The 22,779-nt window shown below is 41.2% G+C and overlaps 1 protein-coding gene across 2 annotated transcripts in view; it reads left to right on the top strand.

Moving 5' to 3' along the window:
* JAK1 (Janus kinase 1) overlaps positions 1 to 22,721 on the top strand; it is a 58,704-nt gene extending 35,983 nt beyond the window's left edge. For both annotated transcript variants that reach the window (XM_080603370.1, XM_080603371.1), the window contains exons 5-25: positions 720 to 873; positions 2,152 to 2,315; positions 2,866 to 3,208; positions 4,726 to 4,899; positions 5,678 to 5,835; positions 6,527 to 6,650; positions 7,309 to 7,495; positions 9,475 to 9,581; positions 10,841 to 10,987; positions 11,787 to 11,874; positions 12,422 to 12,549; positions 13,048 to 13,183; positions 13,623 to 13,774; positions 14,945 to 15,095; positions 16,394 to 16,488; positions 16,991 to 17,183; positions 17,809 to 17,933; positions 18,734 to 18,906; positions 19,392 to 19,509; positions 19,877 to 19,987; positions 20,966 to 22,721. In XM_080603370.1, coding sequence (XP_080459496.1) covers positions 720 to 873; positions 2,152 to 2,315; positions 2,866 to 3,208; positions 4,726 to 4,899; positions 5,678 to 5,835; positions 6,527 to 6,650; positions 7,309 to 7,495; positions 9,475 to 9,581; positions 10,841 to 10,987; positions 11,787 to 11,874; positions 12,422 to 12,549; positions 13,048 to 13,183; positions 13,623 to 13,774; positions 14,945 to 15,095; positions 16,394 to 16,488; positions 16,991 to 17,183; positions 17,809 to 17,933; positions 18,734 to 18,906; positions 19,392 to 19,509; positions 19,877 to 19,987; positions 20,966 to 21,067 — 3,130 coding nt within the window. In that variant the 3' untranslated portion in view covers positions 21,068 to 22,721. The remainder of the gene's footprint in view (positions 1 to 719; positions 874 to 2,151; positions 2,316 to 2,865; positions 3,209 to 4,725; positions 4,900 to 5,677; positions 5,836 to 6,526; positions 6,651 to 7,308; positions 7,496 to 9,474; positions 9,582 to 10,840; positions 10,988 to 11,786; positions 11,875 to 12,421; positions 12,550 to 13,047; positions 13,184 to 13,622; positions 13,775 to 14,944; positions 15,096 to 16,393; positions 16,489 to 16,990; positions 17,184 to 17,808; positions 17,934 to 18,733; positions 18,907 to 19,391; positions 19,510 to 19,876; positions 19,988 to 20,965) is intronic.
* Positions 22,722 to 22,779: the final 58 nt, after the last annotated feature.

Here is a 22,779-nt window from a genome sequence, read left to right on the forward strand (position 1 = left end):
GTGTATTCTAACAGAAATCCTTCCTACTTAGCGGCTGGGTAAATCTGCTCTCCTGTAACCTTTTAATTGTAAGTACGTCATGATCATGTGCAAGGAATGAACTCTTGCAAAAGGCACATTGATTCAAACCAGATTTAACTAAGCTTTATGTGATTTAAAATCTTAACAGAACTCAGAAAGAAATTTCTGGAGCAATTCAGACAAAGATTTTTCAAAGCTTTTGGCTGACGCTTGATCTCAACAATTTCATTCGTTTGCAGCAGATGCCAACTCTTTTAGCAGGTTTTTAAAAAGCTTTGTGTGCAGATAGATTAAAAAGCTTATTTGTAATACACAGAGAAGATTGACTGTGTCCCTTTAAAGCTGGATGATTTAAATTAGTGTCTTTTTCACCATCTCCATCCAAAACCAAAGGGAAGCAGAAATTCCAGTGCATAGCTTCTAGTACTTCCAGCTGTGGCCTGGAGGGAGGCACTCAGCGGTTATAGAGGAAGAGGTCTGAAGCCATGTTAACCCTTTAGATGAGCCATTTTAATTTGGAATGCAAATGTCAACTATTGGTTAATGCACAGTAGAGGCATAGTCTCCTACACTGAGGCAGAAAATCGAAAGTTTTTGGCATGTACCTTGTTTTGTTTTGCAAGTTTAGAATATGTATCTAATATAAATTGAGGATTTTCTCCCGGATTTTTAAAGTTTATTTCTCTTTTTCTTGCAAGATACTACTTTACAAACTGGCATGGGACTAGTGAAAATGAACCCTCCGTGTGGAGGCATTCGCCAAAGAAGTCAAAGAATTCTTACGAGAAGAAGCACGTTCCAGAAGGAACCCCGATCCTTGACGCAAACTCATTAGAGTACATCTTTGCACAGGTAAGAGGTTGCATGCAAGTGTCTGTGCCATTTCACTAGCACGACAACTATTTGATCCAGTAGAAATTGTGTCTGCTTTAAAAAACTATGTTCAAGCTTTAATGTATGTTTAACCTTACCTGTTGGCATTGGTCATACTTTACACAACATGGTGAAAAGAGAATTTCCTAATGAAGAACAATCAGGCCATATGCAGAACATGTAAAGAAACTGTCTCACAGTCCAAAAATGTAGCCACAGGCTACGTTTTTATAACACAGTTGCTTTATTATTAACTGGTTTTTATATAAATGCTATACCTTTTGTGAAAAATTTGCACATGATGCCATTCATAGAATCACAGAACGGCTTGGGTTTGAAGGGACCTCAGGGATCATCTAGCTCCAACCCCGCTGCCATAGGCAGGGACGCCGCCCACTAGATCAGGTTGCTCAGGGCCTCGTCTAAGCTGGCCTTAAGCACCACCAGGGATGGGGCATCCACAGCTTCTCTGGGCAACCTGTTCCAGTGCCTCACCACCCTCTGAGTGAGCCATTGTCACACTCCCTACTTGCATGCAGTTTTTCTTCCCTTCTGTTGTGCCTCCCAGTTGCTGGTAGCATGCTGCATGCTCGTCGTGGCAAGTAGGTGCAGTTTCTATTTCAGCAAGCTTGTGTTCCTAATTGAAAATCGTTCTGTTGTGAAACCACAATATGAGAAAATACCCAGGTAGCTACAGCTAGAAATACATCTTAATGGTACCACTTGCATTCTAAAGTAGTAAGAAGCAAAGGGTTTCTTTTGCGAAATCTACCAAATTTCTGCCTTGTTTTATATGAGCATATAACATGCTTCAAAGTGTGTTTTGTCTTTTTTTTTCCTTCTTTTCTGATTGCCAGCAAAAAAGGTAAAAACAATGGGTAGGGACCTTAGTGAGTATTGCCAGACAATAGAGACTGTGTATGGGGTGGATGTGCTGTGATGATGTTTGCGATGATTCCACCCGTTCCATGAATCATCATTTTAATAAACTTTTGTCAGGCACAAGTGTTGATGTTTCTTCTCAAATAGGCAGGGTTTGTGGGGTGACTAGTGCTTGCCTACGTTCCTGTTTCATTGGTCTAAGAGAAGATGGCATCTTACTGCATAGCTCTTATCTTCTTCCTCTACCCCTTCTTGTCATGGCTTTCAGTTTTGGGTGACTTTTCTTGCTCAAGGAGAGCCTCTGATCTTGTGACTTTGGTTGCTAGCATTACAAATGCCAAACCTGTTATATATTTTTTTTCTCTCCTTGTTAAGGGTCAGTATGACTTAGTGAAAGGCCTAGCACCAATCCGTGACCCTAAAAATGATCAAGAAGTTCATGAAATTGAAAATGAATGTCTGGGAATGGCTGTCCTTGCAATCTCTCACTATGCCATCAACAAAAAGTTGAAGCTTCCAGAGCTTCCCAAAGATATCAGGTAAGTTGGGCTGAATTCTTCCGTGCTGTTGGATATGCTTCACTTCTCTTCCTAAAGGGATCTGAAGCATTTTACTTTGCACGGTCTGACTATGTAGGAGTTACGAGCCCCAACACTAATACTGCTATGTGTGTCTTCCTAATCTGGTCGATTGGGATATGTAATAGAAAATTTCAGTTACTTCTTACCTGAAGATTATATGAAATTTATGCAGCTAGTGCAGCCAGTGTACTGATGTGTTGCGTACTTGCTGTAAATTCAGGACTCCAGGTTAATAAGTTGAGAAATGGTAGCGTTGTTAAGTGGCAACTTAATGTTACTGATTTGGGTGGGCTGTATCCGTTTGCCTATAAAGCTTGCAGGTAAGGTTATTATTTGAATTCCTGTTGGCTACTAATGCCATAAACTGCCTCTGCAGTACCAGCTGCACAGTGGTTTACTGCCTCTTGTTCTCTATAAATTACTTTCAAAATGTAAGGCAGTACCACATTTTAGAGTTAAAAACTTAGGAATCAACTGTATTAACTCGTACTGTTGTTTTTCCTCCTAGTTATAAACATTATATTCCTGAAACTTTGAACAAGACTATCAGACAAAGGAATTTCTTAACCAGGATTCGGATAAATAATGTTTTCAAGCATTTCCTTAAAGAGTTTAACAACAAAACCATTTGTGACAGTAGTGTGTCTCCACGCGATCTGAAAGTTAAATACTTATCAACAATGGAGACTTTGACTAAACATTATGGAGCAGAAATTTTTGAGACTTCATCTCTGCTGATTTCATCCGAGAATGAAATAAATAGATTTAATTGTGGTGACAACGAAATCCTTCCACTATATGAAGTCATCGTGACAGGAAACAATGGAATCCAGTGGAGGCTCAAGCCAAATGTAAGTATCCTTTGATAAATGGGAATTTGAGGATTACTTTTGGGGGCACAACAACTGCTAAAAAGTGTGCATGATCTTTAGACACTGCAGATCAGCTTTTTCTTTTTTAAAAGGGCTCCTTTGATAGAATCGTAGGATAATTCAAGTTGGAAGAGACCTCAGGATTTGTCATGTCCAACCCCCTGCTCAGGGTTAGCTCCGAGGTGAGACCAGATTGATTAGGGCTTTAGCCATTCTGGTCTTGGGGAAATTCCAAGGATGCACACTCCACATACTCTCTGGCAGCCTCTTTGCCTGGAAGTTTCACCAGAAAAACTTAAGACTTTGCTGTATTTGCCAGACCAGATTCAAGTCATGAAAGATTAATGCACGTGGAGGCCCTTATGATTTGGTGCTCTGTCTTGATATCAAGGTCTGCTTATGCTTTTTTCTGTATGTTTGGCAACCCCAGATGCCAGAATTACTCATACTGATAGACTTTTCATGAGTAAGTTAAAATATAGTGACATTAAAGCTCAGCTTTCTCATGCTAGTGATATTTTATATGATGTACTTTCAGTGCTGCTGAGCTCACTTTGTTTAACCTCTTTTGTACTTTGTGTATATAAATATTAAATGTACTTTGTGCTTGAAGGGATTATGGCATATTCTATAGTTTTTCTCCACATACAATACATGAACAAATAGACCTCTTTTTGCTTGCCTCAGTTCCCTACTGTGATGAGAAACCTACTGATGGCTATCTTTTGTAGCACAGAAAATGTTGTGCTTCGCTACATTTAGATGTAAGCTAATTATCTCTGGTGGAGAATTTCTGTTTGAAATGATAATATTAATGAGGGGGAGGGAAGGAAGAACGGATATTGAGAAGAAAACCTTGCAAGATGTACAGCCTGTTTCTTGCAAGGCTTCTGTTTCTACTGATTTGTAGATTATTTTTATTTAAATGGCTAAACCAAACACTTCATCCCAGTGAAAAGCATTCAGTGACTAGCAGGAAGCTTTGCTTAGTCTGAACGTTTGTATTTTTTAAGTATGTAGTTAGTAATAGTTTTCAGTAATTTTTGATCTGTGAGGCGACCAGTGTCATTGTGGTCTGCGTGCAGATTTCCAGCTGCTGTCGGCAGAAGTTCAGGCAGGCGCCGTGAGAAGAGTGTCGCTCTGGCTCTTGGGCTGAGCTCAGAAAGTGTACTTCATGTACATACTTCAGAAATTTCAGTATCGCTGTTTCAGCCCTGCACTACCACTATTATTATTGCTAGCAGAGAGAGAGAGGTAACTTGCCTGGCTAACAACTGGTTTCTTTCATCCTCATGAAAGTTGTCTTATGGACAGTTCTTGATAGAAGTAAGTCCTGGCAATACAGGCAGTGATCACAGAATTGATAATTCAGTGCAAAGGCATTCAGCAATTAACTAGATGTAGAAGATTAATTTGTGAATTTTTGTTTCGTAGTGAAAGCACTGTGCTAAAAAAATGTTTGTATTGATATATTTTTATCCCAAATATATTTGCAGTCTGTACAGACAGAAAAGGAGAAGAAGAAAAAATCTGATGGCAAAACCAAAAAGGAAGAAGAAAAACACAAAATTCGAGATTTATGGAACAATTTTTCCTATTTCCCTGAAATCACCCACATTGTCATCAAGGAGTCTACTGTGAGCATTAACAAGCAGGATAACAAAAGGATGGTAAGATCCAAACCTGGATAGTTTTCCCTCCTGTGGGTTGTTACAGTGGCACAGTATTGTTGGGCGACAGGTGACAACCTCCTTGGGGAACATTTCCTAATGGGACTTTTAAATAGTAGTTAAATATGCTGTCTTCAACAGTGTACAAATGCAAAAGTGCTAATTAGAAGAGCAGCAAGTTGATGAAGACAGTTATTTCTCTACACTTGTTACTGCATACCAGTAAGAGTTTATCATCTCCCCAAGCTCTTCATGATCTCCTAGCTGTGCTTCTCAGCCCGTGGCCTTCCTGGGTACAGCCTGGAACAGCCAAAAGCAGCGTCAAGAAAGAGGAGCTCAGTGAGGGAGGGCAGAGGGACCTTGGGAGAGAGGAGGAGGAGAGTCACTAATTTTAGTGTCCTAACTGTTTTTTTTTCTTTCTGTGGGCTGTCAGCTGTTAGAATTTAGAAAGGAGCTACCAAAGTGCCCTTGGCTTCAAATCCAACATGCCTGCCCTAGTCCTGAACTTGTGAGGTTTCACAATGAGTACTGCAAGAGCTTGCATTACAGATCTCACCCAGGATTACAGCAGAACGCAAGTCATGCCACAGAATGAGTTTCTAGCCAGTAATAAGTAGGGAGGGTGCAGAATGGTCACTGTTGGCCTCCTAAATGTGTATGGTTTTCTATCATGTGTTTCTGAACAATTGTTTACTCACTGTGAATAAATTGCTAGATATTTCTCAAATATTTTAACAGGACTGTAAGAATTCTTGACTAAAATATCTGTTTGTTTTAGGAATTAAAACTGTCCTCACATGATGAGGCCTTGTCATTTGCATCGTTGATAGATGGATACTTCAGACTTACAGCAGATGCCCACCATTATCTCTGCACAGATGTGGCTCCCCCACTGATCGAGCACAACATAAAAAACGGATGCCACGGACCCATTTGGTTAGTAAAATGGTTCGATTTGAATTGACCCACTTGAATAATTAGTCCTCTAATTCTGCTGCATATTGAATCCATTGAGGAAATCTGGCTTTAAAAGGTTTCTGTAATGGCCAGTATTAGTTACCAAGAGGTTGTAGGACAACTTTTTTCATGTAATCAGAAGAAAAAATAATGTCACCAATTCTCTCGTCATCAGCGTAGGAGTATTTTGAGACTTATTTCACTAATAACTATAATCATCAGTTGAGCAGATGGGAATATTTTAGGTACACAAAGGTAAACTCTACTCTTATCTGTGCTGACCCTGGGAGTCCCTGAATGAATGTACAAAGCTTTGCTTTTTATTTTTAATTTGCTGAATGAATTATTTTCCTTTCTGTTCATGTTTCTGGCTTCTCCTTTTGTGTTTAAGAGAACTTACGTGTGCACTGTGTTGGAAGCAGAGTTTCCCCACTAAGCATGCTAAGAGCATAATAAATCTTTCCTTGCTCTTATGCAGATAAATGTGAGCATATGTAATAAACACAAATTATGTTTTAATAATAGTATAAATATTTGTAAGTTACGAAAGTTACGATGATATGTTTTTGTTCCAAATTTAGGATTACTTCCCTGTGTATTTACTAACAATAGCTTTTGGATGCAACTGCTCATTTGATGGTTTTATTCATTTGCACGTTGACTCTTTCAGCACCGAATATGCCATCAACAAACTGCGACAGGAAGGAAATGAAGCAGGAATGTACGTGTTGAGATGGAGCTGCACGAACTTTAACCACATCCTCATGACAGTGACTTGTTTCGAAGGCTCAGAGGTACGTCAGGTGTGGCATTCCCAGCAGTAATCTGGTAATGAGCTAAAGACTAGTGGCTCCCTGTAATCCATGATGTTATATTTGTCTTCTTTAGGGCAGTTCCTCTTAGTTTTCTTCGACAGCTGATGTGGCAGGGGATAGACACTAGTATTCATAGCTTTATTTTCCCCAGACTCTTGTGCTCTCTCTGACAAATATGTTTTGTTACATCCAGAACACTTCTGCTCATAGCAATAGAACTGTGCATGAACATGGTTCAAATTAAGCTGATTTAACTCATATGCTTGTCACTGCAACTTACCTAATGCTTCTTGAGCATGGAAGAAAATTCCTTCTGAAGAGTCAGGGCTTCTGAATACTCTCAGGCTGTGCAGAACACAGAAGCTGTAATTTGGACCTGTTAAAAGTTTGCATCTTCATGTTGCTCTTTTTCCACTCTGTTTTTTATGAGCCTTCTTGGGACTGAAGGTTACAGGAATTGCAGGGCCTTCTCCGGCTTTGTTGAAGTTTGATTAGAGGAACCTAGCTAGCATAGGAGCAAGTGTTTAATTGTTCCTAGAAGTAATTTCAAAGGCTTTATGGCTTTATTCACTCCTACAAATGTTCTTTCACTTTAGTGATCAGTATTTTCCTTTCTTTTTTTTCCCACTCTCTCCAGATGATAAATAGTTCAATCCAGTACAAGAACTTCCAGATTGAGGTGAAAAAAGGCGGGTACTTCCTACACGGTTCAAACAAATCTTTCGCATCCTTAAAAGAGCTGATGGATCACCTTAAAGGACAAATACTTCGGACAGACAACATAAGCTTTACACTGAAGAGGTGCTGCCAACCAAAACCAAGAGGTAGTCTCTGTCCCTTAAGAAAAACTACAAACTTTGCTGTTGAAAGGAAAATAAGCTTCAGCATTGGAGGCATTTTTAGTCTGCTCTGTTTGTTCTGTATTCTTGTGTCAGGCTCTTCTGTTACTTAAGTTTCTTGCTTCTCTTGTTTTTGGGGATCTTGTCAAAAAGCAAAAGCAAATGCTGTGAACAAGGCTTTAGGGGTTTCCTTTTAGTGTTACAAGCTCAGTACAGGATGCTCAGGGGCTGGTGCTTCTCAAGAGCCTTGTTTGTATGAACTTTTCTGATGACAGTGGTTTGCCTTTTTGCACCTGAACAACTGGCCTCTGCAGTATCGATGGCAGAGGCAGAGCGCTAGATTTCTTTAAGAAGAAAATGTCACAGCTGACTCTGAGTCATGAGCTGCGATGTTGTGTCAAAGCAGGGACCATATACGGTTCTTCCTTTTCTCCACTGAGTCACGTACGCCAGGCAGTGCCGCCGTGCATCATGTTATGTTGTTCCAGCAGAGGTTTGCAACCTTCAGCTTGTTGCATGGCAACCTTTGGTTTCAAGCTTATTTGCTGTCATTATGATGTGTTGTTTGCTTTATTAATCTTCACAGAGCAGTGGGGAAAGCTTTGTCTGGAGCTGTTATCAAGCCGAGCACCCTTGAAGTCAGTAGATTTGTCTGTGAGATCAGATTTTAGATGACTGGGACAACTGTGCATTTGTTAAACTGTTAATGCCAACACTTATTAAAACTGCTGTAAGCTACAAGTGTCTTGCAGCTGAATTTTTTATGAAAGGAAACACACAATGGCATGGTTGTGTTGATCAGATAATGGTTTCCTGTTAGAATAAGGGGAATAACTGAGCTGCATTCATTACCTGCTTGTTTAGAAGGTCATAGAGCATTGTGTAGCTAGTTTGAGTTTTTTAGCACTTCTCAAGAACGTTGTTAATTGTCTGGAGCATGGAGAGATTAAACGTTTTGACATTTCAATTAAATTTTGACAGCTGTATTCAGAATAAAAAAAGCAAAACAGATCAAGGAGTTTTCTCCCCTCCTCAGCTTTTGTCATGACAGTTGCATCTCTGAACTTCAGTTGGACCCAGTTGTCTTTGCTGTTCCCTATTCTGTTTCTTCCCTGTTTTTTTTTCTCTCTTCATTTTCTTTTGAATCTGTCTGTTTAATTGGTTATTCACAAAGATGCTTAGGGCCTGAAGAAAGAGAAGAACATTTCCAACAAATGGTCTGTTAACGGATTGTTTTCAGGTGCTAGACCGTGGTTTAGTCCTGATGCAGGTATGTGTTATGCTCCCAGTACTGGGAGGGCCAGGTGCACGCAGACATCTAAAACCATTGTATCATAATAAATAACGCCAGCTGTCAGATGCAGGAAGACAACATTAACGTGTAAGGCTTTTGGATCTAATGATGCCTCTCCCTGACCAGAAACAGGGGGGAGCAGCAGCAGACTTTTCCTTCTGCTTATTTCCCATTCCCTACTTTAAGTTTTATGCTTTGAAAACAGACTGTTAGTGTTTCCCAGAGCACAAGAAACTTTCAAGGAGGTGAAGAGAGGAAATGAGACTCCAGCTGTCTCATATCCACCTGGACAGTGGAAAAGGGCCATACCTGTAGGCAGGAGGGAATGTGTGTTATTTCACTTAATCTGCGGCCGAAGCAGTGTCTTTTTGGGCCCTGGATACTTCTCTGTGCAGTAAGTACCAATGGTTCCTTATCAGCTGTGATACAGCTCATGTTAGATTGTGTACATAAAATAAAAAATATAGCTCTGTTTTGGTGAATTCTCTGTTGAGTGATGAGCAGAAGTTACTTGAACAGGAATTTGGTCAAAGTTTCTTCTTTTCTCCCTTCTCATTCATTTGGGAATTTACTTCAGTGAACATACAAAAATGTTACTGTTTGAGAAAGGTGAATGTATGCAGTTATCTTTGAGAAGTCTTAACGAATATTTTCTCTCCTTGCCTTCCAGAGATCTCCAACTTGCTAGTTGCAACCAAGAAGGCTCAGGAATGGCAGCCTGTTTATCATCTAGGGCAGCTGAGTTTCCATCGAATCCTCAAAGAAGAAATTACGCAGGTAGGTAGCTGCTGAACACTGTTTGTCTCTTAAAATCCAACAAGTAGGGCAGCCCTCCATACCCAGTCAGGTAATAGAGAATCGCTACATTATGGCTGGTTGGACAGTTCTTCTATTCCCGTTTCTCCTCAATAAAACTTTTTGAATCTTTATTTGTATTAAAGCTTCTTATTGCAGAATCCAGATGTTTACGTGGCCTTGCATGGAAAAAGAAGCAAAGCTTGGGAGTAATGCGTTTCAGCAGAAATCAAATGAATATTTAAGCAATTTTCTACTGCATGTGAAAAAAGATGCTTGTAAGGTCATTATTAAAAAATCATGGAAGTCTTAGGACCTGCTGTTGCTACCTGGTTTGTTACTAAGTGTACTTGTATCTTTTAAAGCCTGGCATATTGGGGAAATGGGCAAGTTGAGGTTTAAGACAATAAGCACAAAAAAGCACAGCAAAAAAGGGTAAAATATTCAAAAGGTCTGCAGAGTCTTGGCATTCAGAATCTTGTTTTCCAAGCTGATGTAGCAGATATGTTCCTAAATCTTGTGACAGTCACTTGCAGTTAGTGGTGCAGGTAACCTGAATAAATTTTAAAAAACATTTGTTTGAATGCACAGATCACACTGAACGTTTCTAAAAGACTTTGCCTCTTAAATCATGCAGTTAGCTTCTTCGGTTAAATAAAGGTTCATCTTTTTTTTCTTTTTTAAAAACAAAACAAAACAAAAACATTACTGACTGGGGAAGACAGATAGAGTTTGTATCAATTGTTTTTTTGATTGGTAATTTGCAGTCAGTATGCAGACTTCCTGCAAAAATATTCCAGGACGGAATCCTCTGTTATTTAGGAGGAAATTACATTCCCAAACAAAGTGTTCCATTGAAATATTACTTCCTTAACTTTTGGAAACACATAAAAGATTGCCTCAATAGCAGCTTATTGTAAATAAGAGTTACTATTTATTCATTTGATGTTTAGTCTAATCGCACTAAATCACACTGAGCCTGTTTGATGTTAGTGGAGATGTAATAGCCCTTTAATATCCAATGAGTTTACGGGGTAAGTGTTCTCAGAGAGACTACTAAAATGAAGAATAACATGCGGTCATTGTTTTTTCCACTCTAATAATTTTAAGTACATGTAGCTAGATCAAGTGGAGGGCTAATTCTGAGAGGCAGAATTGAGTGCAGATTCAACTATTTGTGTAAACGTCTATTTGTTTGCTTCGTGTCCTGGTTTGAAAGTATGTGGCGTGTTGTGTCTTAGGGTGAACATCTTGGAAGAGGGACAAGAACACAGATTTACTCAGGGATTCTCAACTACAAAGATGATGAGAATGAAGGATATCAAAATGAAAAAGAGATTAAAGTCCTCCTCAAAGTCTTGGACCCCAGCCACAGAGACATTTCTTTGGCAAGTTTTTTCTCTTTTTCTATTGTCCTGCAATACTGGGCCTCACCACATTGTAACTATGCAATGCCTGAGAAACTTAGTGTTTGTGTATGCGGTAGGGGAATGGAAAAACGCTGAAGATAGCTCTCACCGTTCCAGGTAGTCAAATCCATCACTGATCAGCCCTTTGAGAAGCTAAAAAAGTTGATTTCCTTAGACAGGAAGCAGCACTGGGTTCTGGCAGGAGTAATCCACTATTTACTTCTAGCCTGCACATGGACCCACACCTTGCAGTGGTGTGAAACGCACGGGCATACCCATACCAAGGTCTGAACTGTCGTCTGAGAGCAAGGGAGTTCAGTGAGGGCACCGCTACCTTCCAGAAACTACCTCTGCATTGTGCAGTGGGCTTGGCAGTCTGTTGCCAGCTCTGTCATCAACAAGGCCACAGGCAAGTTATTTTATTTGCATTTTGCTTAGTCATCTACTAAGAGAAGCTAATAACGCATCACAGTGGGGGTGATCAGACCTGGTATCTGTGTGTGTGCGAGAGTGCCAGGGAGAGCGCTGCTTGCTTACATGACCCAGTGAACAACACATCCGCAACAGCCCTCCCCTGCCCCGTTACTGCAGCGGGACAGCATTTCCCTGCTGTTGATCCTTTTATGATCCTTTTATGTCGATCCCTTTATGCTACTGGAAAACACAGGGATCTTTTGCAAATGTTTGTGTTATTGCTGCTTTGTAGGTTTGTTAAGGGCATGGACGACGGCCACGATGATCAGCAGTTTAATGGCTAATCTCCTTCACTTTCTAACAGGCATTCTTTGAAACAGCGAGCATGATGAGGCAGGTTTCCCACAAGCACATTGTCCTCCTCCATGGAGTCTGTGTCCGGGACGTAGAAGGTGAGTTCAGTTAACATCTCTTTGGACAGATTTTGAAGCAGCAGGTTTTGGTAAGGACAGGGCAAGCATTCAGTTCAGAGCTAGCCTTGAGGGAGATGTGGTTGATTTTTCAGGGCAGACAGAAGTGGAATGGGAACAGCCAAGCAGCTGCCAAGTCCTTTCACTAACGAGTTTTCCCTTCCAGTGCTGTCTCTGAATAAAAGTGTTACAGGGTGATTCCTTGAGGTCAGAAAGCCAAGTGCTGACAGTAGCGTCAATACAAACTAGCCTTCTAGCAGCAGCCATTTCCCTGGCAAGGCTCTGCCCCGTGGCCTTGGAAATGCTTTGTTCCAAGTTTTCTGGTCTTTTACTATGCAAAGCCTCTCTTGGCAGCCTTTTAGTGTGGACTCTTTGAGCACTGAAATAAACTTTAAGAAGGTGGAATAATGACATCTTACAACCAGTTTGCATTGAAGTGGGGGGTGGAAAGAGAAGTTGGGAACAGGCCTATTAGGTTTCTCCAGACACTGGTCATTGCAATACTGCCATTATGTACCCGACTTTGTAGATGTCATGGTTGAAGAGTTTGTTGAATTTGGGCCTCTGGATTTGTTTATGCATCGGAAAAGTGAACTCCTGACAACTCCTTGGAAATTCAAAGTAGCCAAGCAACTTGCAAGTGCACTAAGCTACCTGGTAAGAAGGCACCTTGAGAAAAGCATTGTCTATAGCTTGCTGCAATCTAAGGCTACACAGATTTCATCTGCGTTAGTAACTAATGAATTTCCTCTCGCAGGCAGCGGGACTGTGCAATGTATAGAATTTTTTTAAAAAAATCTTTATATTACTTTAAATAAGCCAAACACTTCATGCTTGTGTTTGCCACCGGTTCCTTGTTTGTAGTTGCACGTCAGTGTTCCATTTCTGCAGTTTTGCTTGTCATGAAACAGGAATCAAATGTTGGTCTTTTTTCTAAAATCTATCAGACCTACAAATACTAATGCTTAAGAGTGAACAGCATGTTCCTACTTCTTTCCCTGTTTTTCTCTAGGATGATTTCTTCCAAGCTGTATTTTTGGATTTCAGCTTGGAGTATTCTACAGTGATTCCCCCCATGCCATAGGTGTGTTAGAGCACTTGCTGAGCATTGCTAGCTCATTGCACTCACCGTTTTCTTTCCCTACCTTACTGTAGGAGGATAAGGATTTGGTACATGGAAATGTGTGTACTAAAAACATCCTACTGGCAAGAGAGGGAATTGATACTGAATATGGTCCTTTCATAAAGCTGAGCGACCCAGGAATACCAATAACCGTGCTGTCCAGACAAGGTATGCTACACGAATCGGATTTTTCTCTTCAGTGTGGTGGGGAAGGGGAAGGGAAATAATGAAGATTATACCAGCTAGAATTGGTTCTCAAATAACAGCAATCAGCTTTTGTGAAGCTGAAAACTACACTGAACTAAAGGGGGGTTGCTGATGGTCAGTGCTTGTTGTATTCATTTCTCCTAAAGTCATGTGAAAGTCCAGTGAGATAATACAGGAGGAGTCTTAGTTTCTGGATGGCTCAAAGCTAGGGCTTATAAAAGCCACAAAAATGTCCGTATGAGAACAGGGATTTGAGAATCAAGATTTCCCTGAAACTGGACAAATACTGCAGCTTTCGTTTATTTTAGTTAAGCAGCTGTTAGGCAAGAAGAAGTAAGCTGGAAGTCTTAAGCCCTTCAGTATTAATTCCAAAATGCTCTGGTTCTGTCTTTTATCTAAGAATGTGTCGAGCGAATCCCCTGGATTGCACCTGAATGTGTTGAAGACTCAAAAAATTTAAGCATTGCAGCAGATAAGTGGAGTTTTGGTACAACGCTGTGGGAAATCTGCTACAATGGAGAAATACCACTGAAAGACAAGACGTTAGCAGAGGTAAAACTAAATTATATTAACTTTACCAGGGCATGCATCCTCTTTGGCACTTCAGTTTCTATACCCAATTTAAGTTGCTTTCAACTTGTACCAAAACCAGCTCAGCTGTACTTGACAAGGGGCGAATGCTGTTTAAATTGCCACAGATCACAGCAGAAATTGTTGTCCTTACTACAAAGATGCTGTTTATTGCTTCAACCTGACCTTGTTGGTGATTCTCAGAATGCAGCATGGTGACAACTGAACAGAGCTTCTGATGCCGTCACACCTGCCCTTTTCTAATCAATACGTCCAGTTAAAAACTTACTCAGGTTCTGCTTAAAAGCACCTAGTTTTCTGTTCTTGTTTGTTCCTTTTGGACATTGGCTTGTAACTAGTCTCCTTGGGACTCCACATTGCTTGATCTGAAAGCTTAAAAAAAAATTGTTCTACTTTACTGCTGGCAGTTTCTGTTCATCACTGCCAGAGTCCCTCAGCATTGTTCCATATCAGCCTTTTCTCTCTTGAAGTTTTGCTGTGTTAGGAAGGTGATGGAGCAAGGCAGCTGCTGCTTGCCTGAAGGAAATGACTTGAGTACTTGAGTCACTGCCTGAGTTGTTTTAACAGGAGGTAACTGAAAGGAACTTGCTGCCCTGGCTGCAGGTTACCTCCTGCATGTGGTAGACGGCTGGGTAGTTTTGCTTTGAGCTTTTGCACAAGGCCACCCTCGTCCCATCTGTCCCGGAGCTCTTACCTTCTCAGAGTTTGTGAAGAGCAGCCAGTATTATGTTGTTTCTTTGGCAAGTGCTTCCATGTGGCCATGTGTCCCAGTGCCTAAGTAACGTGGTGAGCCTGGCGCCTGGCAGAAAAATACCTTCTGAAAGGTGAAATGCTCCGCACATACTGCGAACTGCATGTGCTGTAAGTGGTTGCTCCAGACGGCACCAGACTCAATAATAGCTCTCTACTAGCAGATGATTTAGAGTCACTGCTGAAAAGGAGGATGAACTTACGAAAAAGTTCCTGAGTTCAGGCTCTTACGGTCACACCTTCTGATACAGAACATGGGTTGATGGAGTTACAAGCTAAAATTCATGCAGGAGTTTCCATTCTGTTATGGTTGCCCCAGCTGATCTCGGAGGTCTTTTCCAACCTTAATGATTCTGTGATTCTGTGATTTGCACCTTACAGAAGGAGAGGTTCTACGAGGGGCATTTCGTGCTGGCAACACCATCATGCAAGGAACTAGCTGACCTGATGAAACAGTGCATGAACTATGATCCCCACCAGAGACCCTTCTTCAGAGCAATCATGAGAGACATCAACAAACTGGAGGAGCAAAGTAAGGCTTGGTTTTGCTTATTGGCTGAAGGGTTGGATAAAGAAGGCCTGTTTTTTTGGCAAAGTTGGACACCTTACAGCAGCATTGTTGCGTGGTGACAGTATTGTAGAATATCCTGAGTTGGAAGGGACCCACAAGGATCATCGAGTCCAACTCGATGATGCAGCTTCATGCCATTCCCTCAGGTCCTATTGCTAGTCACCAGAGAGGAGATCCTGTTACTCTGAATCCTGTTTCTCCATATACCACAAATTATAAATCCTTTCTTATCTTTACAGCAGCTGCTATAAAATCAGTTGACACGATTTTGTTATATGTTCCATTTTTGTTTATGTAAGAACAGATTTATTTTTAGTAAGAGTCTGCTAATATGCAGGTGTTTTTTTAATCTTTGAGCCTTAGAAACCGTTTATTGTAATGTGTAGCCCTTGTACAAAACAGGCTCCTCTCCACAGTGATCTTGCAGGTGGATACTTTGTCAGATACTCACTTGCTGCTCCTCTGTGGAATAAAATTCCTGCCCTCACAGCTTGTAAACAAAGAAGCTAGAAGGAACATGTGCTGACTGTGTTCTAAGAAACAAGGTGTTTTAGAACTTAGTGGGCATTACAAGTAGGCAATTGAGCAGCAGCATCTCAGGAATTAGGAATCTCAGTAACAACGCAATGTACGGTTGTATTGACGGGAGCTGTCCTTATGACAGTGGAAGTGCCCCTTTCTATAGATTAAGTGCAAATAGGATGCAAGCGTTCAATTTGTACTGAATATGTGGCTTAAGTTATGCTGGTGTTTACTGCCATTTGATAGCCTGTATTTTATGCAACAGCTTAAGTTAGTTTTAAGGCAATCCTTGAGCTCCATGAGATTTCCACAGGGCTCGCGTGACTGAATCAGAGCATTAACAACATTCCTGGTTCACCTTCTTTTGTAGTTACTAAAGAGCAGCTAACAGAAAATCAGCGTGTAATAAGGACAAAGCTGTACTGCCCGTCTAGCAGTACAGAGTCAGAAGGGGAATAACTCCTGCAGGGCGGGAAGTACTGTGGGAAGTACTGTGAGAGAAAACTGAGTCAGAGTCTGCAGAAAGACCCAGCAAGCAAATGATGGACTGGCACATGCAAATGGGAGGAATTCCCTGTCAACAAATAGGCAAAGGTTAAATAATAGGTTGGGACAGCAGGGAGAGAGGCACTTAGAGCAGCAGGTTGGAAGTGACCAAGGATACCTTGAAGTGTCAAGACCAAGAAGTCCTTGCAGAAGGCTCTGCCTAACTTAGGACATTTTTTTTCCCCTCCCAGATCCTGATATTGTCTCAGAGAAGAAGCCCGTTACAGAGGTCGACCCCACGCTCTTCGAAAAACGATTCTTGAAGAGGATCCGTGATTTGGGAGAGGTAAGAGGAATGTCAGCTTTAGATCCCTGTGCTGGAAGCCAGAAATACAACTTTTTCTGGACCAGGTTGCCATTAAGTCCAGTTAGGGCTGAGCATGAAGGGCAGCTGCAAAAATTTTTGCACGAAGTATGGGGGTGGTGGACGCAACGCGAGGAGGAGGCTTTTTGTATGCACTAGGCCTGCTCAGGGGCACGGGCGGCAGGGAATTCCTGGCGAATCCAGCTTCAAGAAAGTAGGTGTGCTCTGTATGGAAATTCAGGCAGTCTTCTGGGGATAGCCAGTTAACAGTGATTGTGTTTGCAGGCTTGTTACTAAGGGGAATTTCTGGTCTCTTGGTCTCTGTGTTTTTATAGAAATGAGAGTGTGTGTGTGTACATAGCTCCGTGTGCTTTCTGTGTCACAGCAGGAAGATGTGAATTGTAAATGCCTGAAGTAGTGCATCAGTGACGTTACGGTTACTGAGCATTGTGTTAAATAATGTTATCTTTTCTTTGACAATTAGGGCCACTTTGGCAAGGTTGAACTGTGCAGATACGATCCAGAAGGCGACAACACAGGAGAACAAGTGGCAGTTAAATCTCTAAAGCCAGAGAGCGGAGGGAATCACATTGCTGACCTCAAGAAGGAAATAGAAATCTTGAGGAATCTTTATCATGAGAACATTGTCAAATATAAGGGAATTTGCACAGAAGACGGTAATTCTTCATAAAGAATACTAAAACTATATACCAAAGTATAAAAGTTTTCCTTTAAAAGTTAAGCATTTTAAAAAGTAGAACAGTCTTAGTTCTATCTTACGGGTTTAGATCTCTTTCTTCATGGAAGAAGCAGCAGTTTCTCTGAGAGGCAGAAGGAGGCAGAAGTTGTCCTCTTCCTGCCCATTTTTGTGCTTAGCTAACTTTGATGTGACCAAAGGGGTTGATGATCTCACCAAATCCATTAAAAGGAATGAGCCACCTGGGCAGGGTGGTGGTTTCTGTGTTCCAGGAGTGAGCTGACAGCATCAGCCAGGTCATAACCCCATAAACCACGGTATCATCAAAGAGAGCTCCATTGCCTCATACTTTGCATTTGCAAAAGCGATTATTTTAAGTTAATATTTAAAAGCCTTAAGAACTTTATATTCAGTAATTGTGCTGCCTGGAATAGATTCTCCTCTGTATTGGTACAATGACTGATGCGGGAGGTAGCCCATAGTCTGGCCAAGGTTGTCAGTATTATTCCAGAACAAATATTACCAGTGCTGTGGGCGTTGTACAAGAGGTGTTAATGACATAAAGGGATGCATGCTCGCAAATTAAGCATACGCTCTGTTTTTAGGAGGAAATGGGATTAAACTCATCATGGAATTTCTTCCTTCTGGGAGCTTAAAGGAGTATCTGCCACGGAACAAGAACAAAATCAATCTCAAACAACTTCTCAAATACGCAGTTCAGATCTGCAAGGTGAGCATGGCACCAGAGACTTCCTGCCAACTCCTCTGTTTGATTAGTTTAATTATTAGTTTAATTAGTTAATTTCATTTTGTAGAGTAAGGGAGAAGGGAAAGGGAGGCTTGCTTCGTAAACAAAACCATTCTCGTTGCTTTGTCCCCAAGAACCTGTATCCTAAAGCAGTCTCTCCAGTGTTGCAGATGCTATTGGCACAAAGATCAGCAAGGCAGTAATTATTTGGTTCGCTTGCATAAAAGATTACTATGAGAAGTTGTTGTTCCTACTACAGAATTGGAAGTAATAGAGAGGAGGGAGAACAGCATTTAGAAATGGTGTGCAGGTAAGAGGGAAGGAGCAATCTGCAAATCTTGTAAGTGAGGAAGGGAAGCAAGTGCACAGTACAGCGAGTGAGACTGCGTGAAGCAACGCGCTTTAAGAGGCTGTGGCTTTGTGATTAGGGTGGACCAGGCAATTAGAAGAAGCATAAACACAGACATCAGCTCTAGCAGCACACAAAGAAACGTGTCATGGAGAGGTGGTCGTGGACACAGTGGTTGCTTGGCTGAAAGTTAAACAGAGTAAAAGCAGAAGCACAACAAACTGCCTCAACAGGGGGAAATCAAAGGCAGAGTTTAGAGGGAGGATGTGGGTCAGAAAAGGACCCTGGGAAGTGCCAACAGGAGAGCCTGCCATTTGAATATCTGCCTGGAGTATTACCAGATGAATAAGGGAGCATTTGAGGGGGAAATTGGAAGAAAAACAGTGACATAAATGTTGGAGAAACTAGAGTAAAAGTCTTTCTTCTCTTGCAGGGAATGCACTATTTGGGCTCCCGTCAGTATGTGCATCGTGACCTAGCAGCAAGAAATGTCCTTGTTGAAAGTGAGAACAGAGTGAAGATTGGCGATTTTGGTCTCACCAAAGCAATTGAGACTGATAAGGAGTACTACACTGTCAAAGATGACCTCGACAGCCCTGTTTTTTGGTAATAAATTAGAACTAATTTTCATTAATCAGAATGTGCAGCAGAATAACCTGTCTGCTCCCATAAGCTTAGGTGTTTAAGTGTCCTGATAATTTTACCTATTTTGGTAAGAGGCCTCAATAAAGAGACGGTATCAGAGCAAGAAAGAGGCACATGGTAGATTATACCTGAGATATGTAAACTGTATAAGTATAGATTATAATCTGCTCTTGTGTTATTAATTTCTTCCTGCATTGAATGATGTATTTTTTGCATTATTTTGTATTTGTTTTTGGTCTCCTTAGTCTCACAGTGATTTGCTGTGTAACAGTTACACCCTGTTTACAACTTCTGTGGCGTTCCAAGCCCTATGGACACTTTAATGTATAAGGCCTCTATAAATGCAGAGCGCACCTCTTCAATTTGCTTACCTTAGATATGTGTACTTACGAGTAAATCTGTGCAGCTGTGAATAAAAATGTAACGCTGTCACGTTGTGTCCACAGGTATGCTCCAGAATGCTTGCTTCAGAGTAAATTTTACATCGCTTCAGATGTCTGGTCGTTTGGGGTGACACTGTATGAGCTGCTAACCTACTGTGATTCGGAGTCCAGCCCGATGGCGGTAAGTGGTTGTGAAAGAAACTGCTGTTAAGGCTGCTTAAATCAGTTGTTTTTTTTGTTGTTTTGTTTTATTTTTAAACAAGAAACGGAAAGAATATATCTTCTGAAAACAACCCTCGAGGTTGTCTTTCACTAAGACAGAGGTAAGTTGGGGTGACAGGCTGCACGTCCTGGCGAGGAAACTCAATTTACAGATGTCACTCCCCGTTTTCTAATGTGTGTGTGTATGGGGCACGTTACCTGCATGGCAGTCATCTACAGTTTCTTTTCATTTTGAGTTTGAAATGCCATCTTGATGTCAAATTGCAGGAGAGTCTGGATTTGTGCTGGGTAAGAGGATGCACAGCTGACTCTTGCTCTTTTCACAGGAGTTCTTGAAAATGATCGGTCCCACGCAGGGTCAGATGACAGTAGCACGGCTCGTGCGCGTCTTACAAGAAGAAAAGCGTTTGCCACGTCCTCCCAACTGCCCAGAAGAGGTAACACAGCTACACTTTTATAATTTTATAAACTAACACTAGCAAACAATTTTACACTTCTATAATCTTCTTCCTTTTACAGTGAACTAGCAGCAGAAGCACCACACATTTGTTTTGGATACGCTCTCAGTGAGAAGTGCTTCAGCTCTATTAGAAAGGCATTTGCAAGTTTTTTTTAAGTATTATCTTTAAATGTTTTTCAGCACTGATTTTACCACATTGCAACATCCCTGCAGAGGGGTTAAGAACTTGGCTAAAGGACCTGGTTCCACATAAAATTCATTTGGAGTCCTTGAGTTTTGAAGTACAGTTCCTGGGTGTGTGGCAGCCCAGACTGCTGTCCCCAGCAGACCCTGCCCCGTGGCCTCTTGCCCGTGGAGGAGCCAGGGGCTGGCTGCGCTGCGCCGGGGACGGGCTGTGGGCTGTCGGAGGCAGGAGGGCAGGATGCTGCTGGTCAGTGCGGCGCAGGGCAGGGCAGGCAGCTGCCGCAGCGACTCGGGAGGATGGGGAGGGGAGCTGTGTGTGGGCCCCGGCCTGGAAGGGCTCAGCACCAGCAGGTCCTGGTCGCCAGCGAGCTCCTGGTGCCCAGACGGGTGCAACACTGAGAGGTGCGTCAGGCTGCCAGTCAGTCCTCTAGCTCCAGGTGCTGTTGGTTAAGCAGTGCCCTAGCCCCTGATAGGCAATTACTAGATATTGTGACTAAACAAACACTCCTGAAACTAATGAAGCTGTTGCATTGTTTTCAGCTGTTTATGTTATTACTGTATCAGTGGTTTGCGCTATCAAACATACACCTTTACATAGACAAAACCAAAAAAAAGCCCTGCTTTCAAAAACTTGCCAGTTCTGAGCAGAATCCTTGGCATGTTTCTATCCTGCGTTCTTGACTTCACAGCGGTAAGAATCAGGTCTATGATGTTCATTGGAGATACAAATTGTTTTACTCACCCTTTAAAAATTTCTCTTTTTTTCTGCTAGGTTGACCAGCTGATGAGGAAATGCTGGATATTCAAGCATGATAAACGGACAACCTTTCACAACCTGATTCAAGGATTTGAAACAATTATGAGCAAAATATAATTAATTTTTTATAATGTCAGTGCTTTAAATGTGTGTCAAAATATAAATGCCCAGACCTTTCATTTTTTAACTACTGTAATTTGTATTCTGACTGTGCTAATGTGTTCAAAGGATTATTTTTCCAACAGGTTTCCTTTTTTTATTTAGTCAACAGTTGGATCAAATTGATTTAAAAGGTATGGCAGAAACAATAGCTTCAACTCCTTTTACGCCAGTTACTGCAACACAGTTTCACCTTTATTTGATTATGGTCTTGCTCCAATTTGAACTGTCCAGATAAACGTGAGCTGAAAGAGCAGTGTCAAAAAAAATGCTACAGTTCTCAGTGCATGGATCTCAGTGCAACCTGTAGCATTTAAAACAAGTCTGTGGTTCACATTTATTCCGTGAACCTAGTGGACATAAGAGAACTCATAATTTTTATGGCGTTTTTGAGGAAGCTTTTAGAAAATTTTGGCTGAGGTGCACTTACCTTTCAGTAACAAAAAAAGCAACTTGGGCGCAAAAATTCAGACAAAACAGTATCATAACTCTTCGTAAGCCATTTGCGGTTCTGCGCTCTCAATCAATCATATTTTAAAAAAAAATTTGCTTTACCATCATGTTTCAAAAAGGGGGAAAAAAAAAAAAGCATGAATCAGCATGCGTTTCATTGAGAAACCCCATCTCTGGATAAATGCATTTACTTTTCCTAGCCCATCTGCCCCCCCCCATTACACAGTTCTACCCCCTGAAGCTTCCACCAGTTATGTAGCTATTGAACATGCAAACAAACATGTTGATCTTCAGCTTGTGTTGCAGGTAAGCCACAGTGCACGGTGTGGGGAAATGTACGCAGGAAAACATATAACTTCTTTGGGGATAGAAAAGAAAATTAAGCCATGTACAGACTGGGGGGAGACACTCCCCTAGCAAAGAATAATTTTGTAAAGGAGAGGACTGAACACCAGGAAAACTGTCCCTAGGAGAGGGAAAGAACACCTCAGACACACAAAATAGGTGTCTTGTTATCAGCAGTGCCACCAGAGGAGTGCACACCGTACTCTTTTTTTTTTTTTTTGTCAGTTTTGGCCAGCATGTTAATTCATTTTAGCAGTTTTTCAGTAAAGCTGCTCCCTTGATGCAAGGTGATTATGCTTTAAATAATATCACTGGCCTTTGTTTAATTTGACTTAGTCTCCAGCCATATGCTTGTGAAGTATTTGGTTGACCAGGAGTGCCAGAGCCCAGCCGGGGCAGACTGGGACCAGGGAAGTTTTATTGTCAGGACCAGATCCAGCATTTAAACTGTAATTGAGTCAAGTGAAGGAGTGTAGTCTCGTTTTGTACATCTGTCAGTCTTTGATGAACAGTAGTTTAACTGGAAACCTATTGCTGACCCGCGTCCTAGCACTTGGGCAACACTGTTTTTCCACCAAACCTGGATTTTGAAAGTGCTTTGAGGAAATAGTTCTGGCAATAACAGAGAAAGATGTCTTTAACTATCTATCTATATATATATATATATAAAATTGTAATTATGAGCAGCAACCAGGTCAGATTTATTTTTACAGTATTACCTGTTTTTTCTGTATGTCACGTATGAGCCCAACTTAAATCTGTAAGCACTTTGTTACTCTTTATACAAAGAAATTAATAAAGTTTTTTTTTTCCTCCACGTGTTTCTTTTTACATCATCTATTAAAGATTTTTAAAGTGTGTATGCCATAGGA

Source organism: Anser brachyrhynchus (genome assembly GCF_964034855.1).
Source record: "Anser brachyrhynchus genome assembly, chromosome: 8".
Classification (NCBI taxonomy): Eukaryota; Metazoa; Chordata; class Aves; order Anseriformes; family Anatidae; genus Anser; species Anser brachyrhynchus.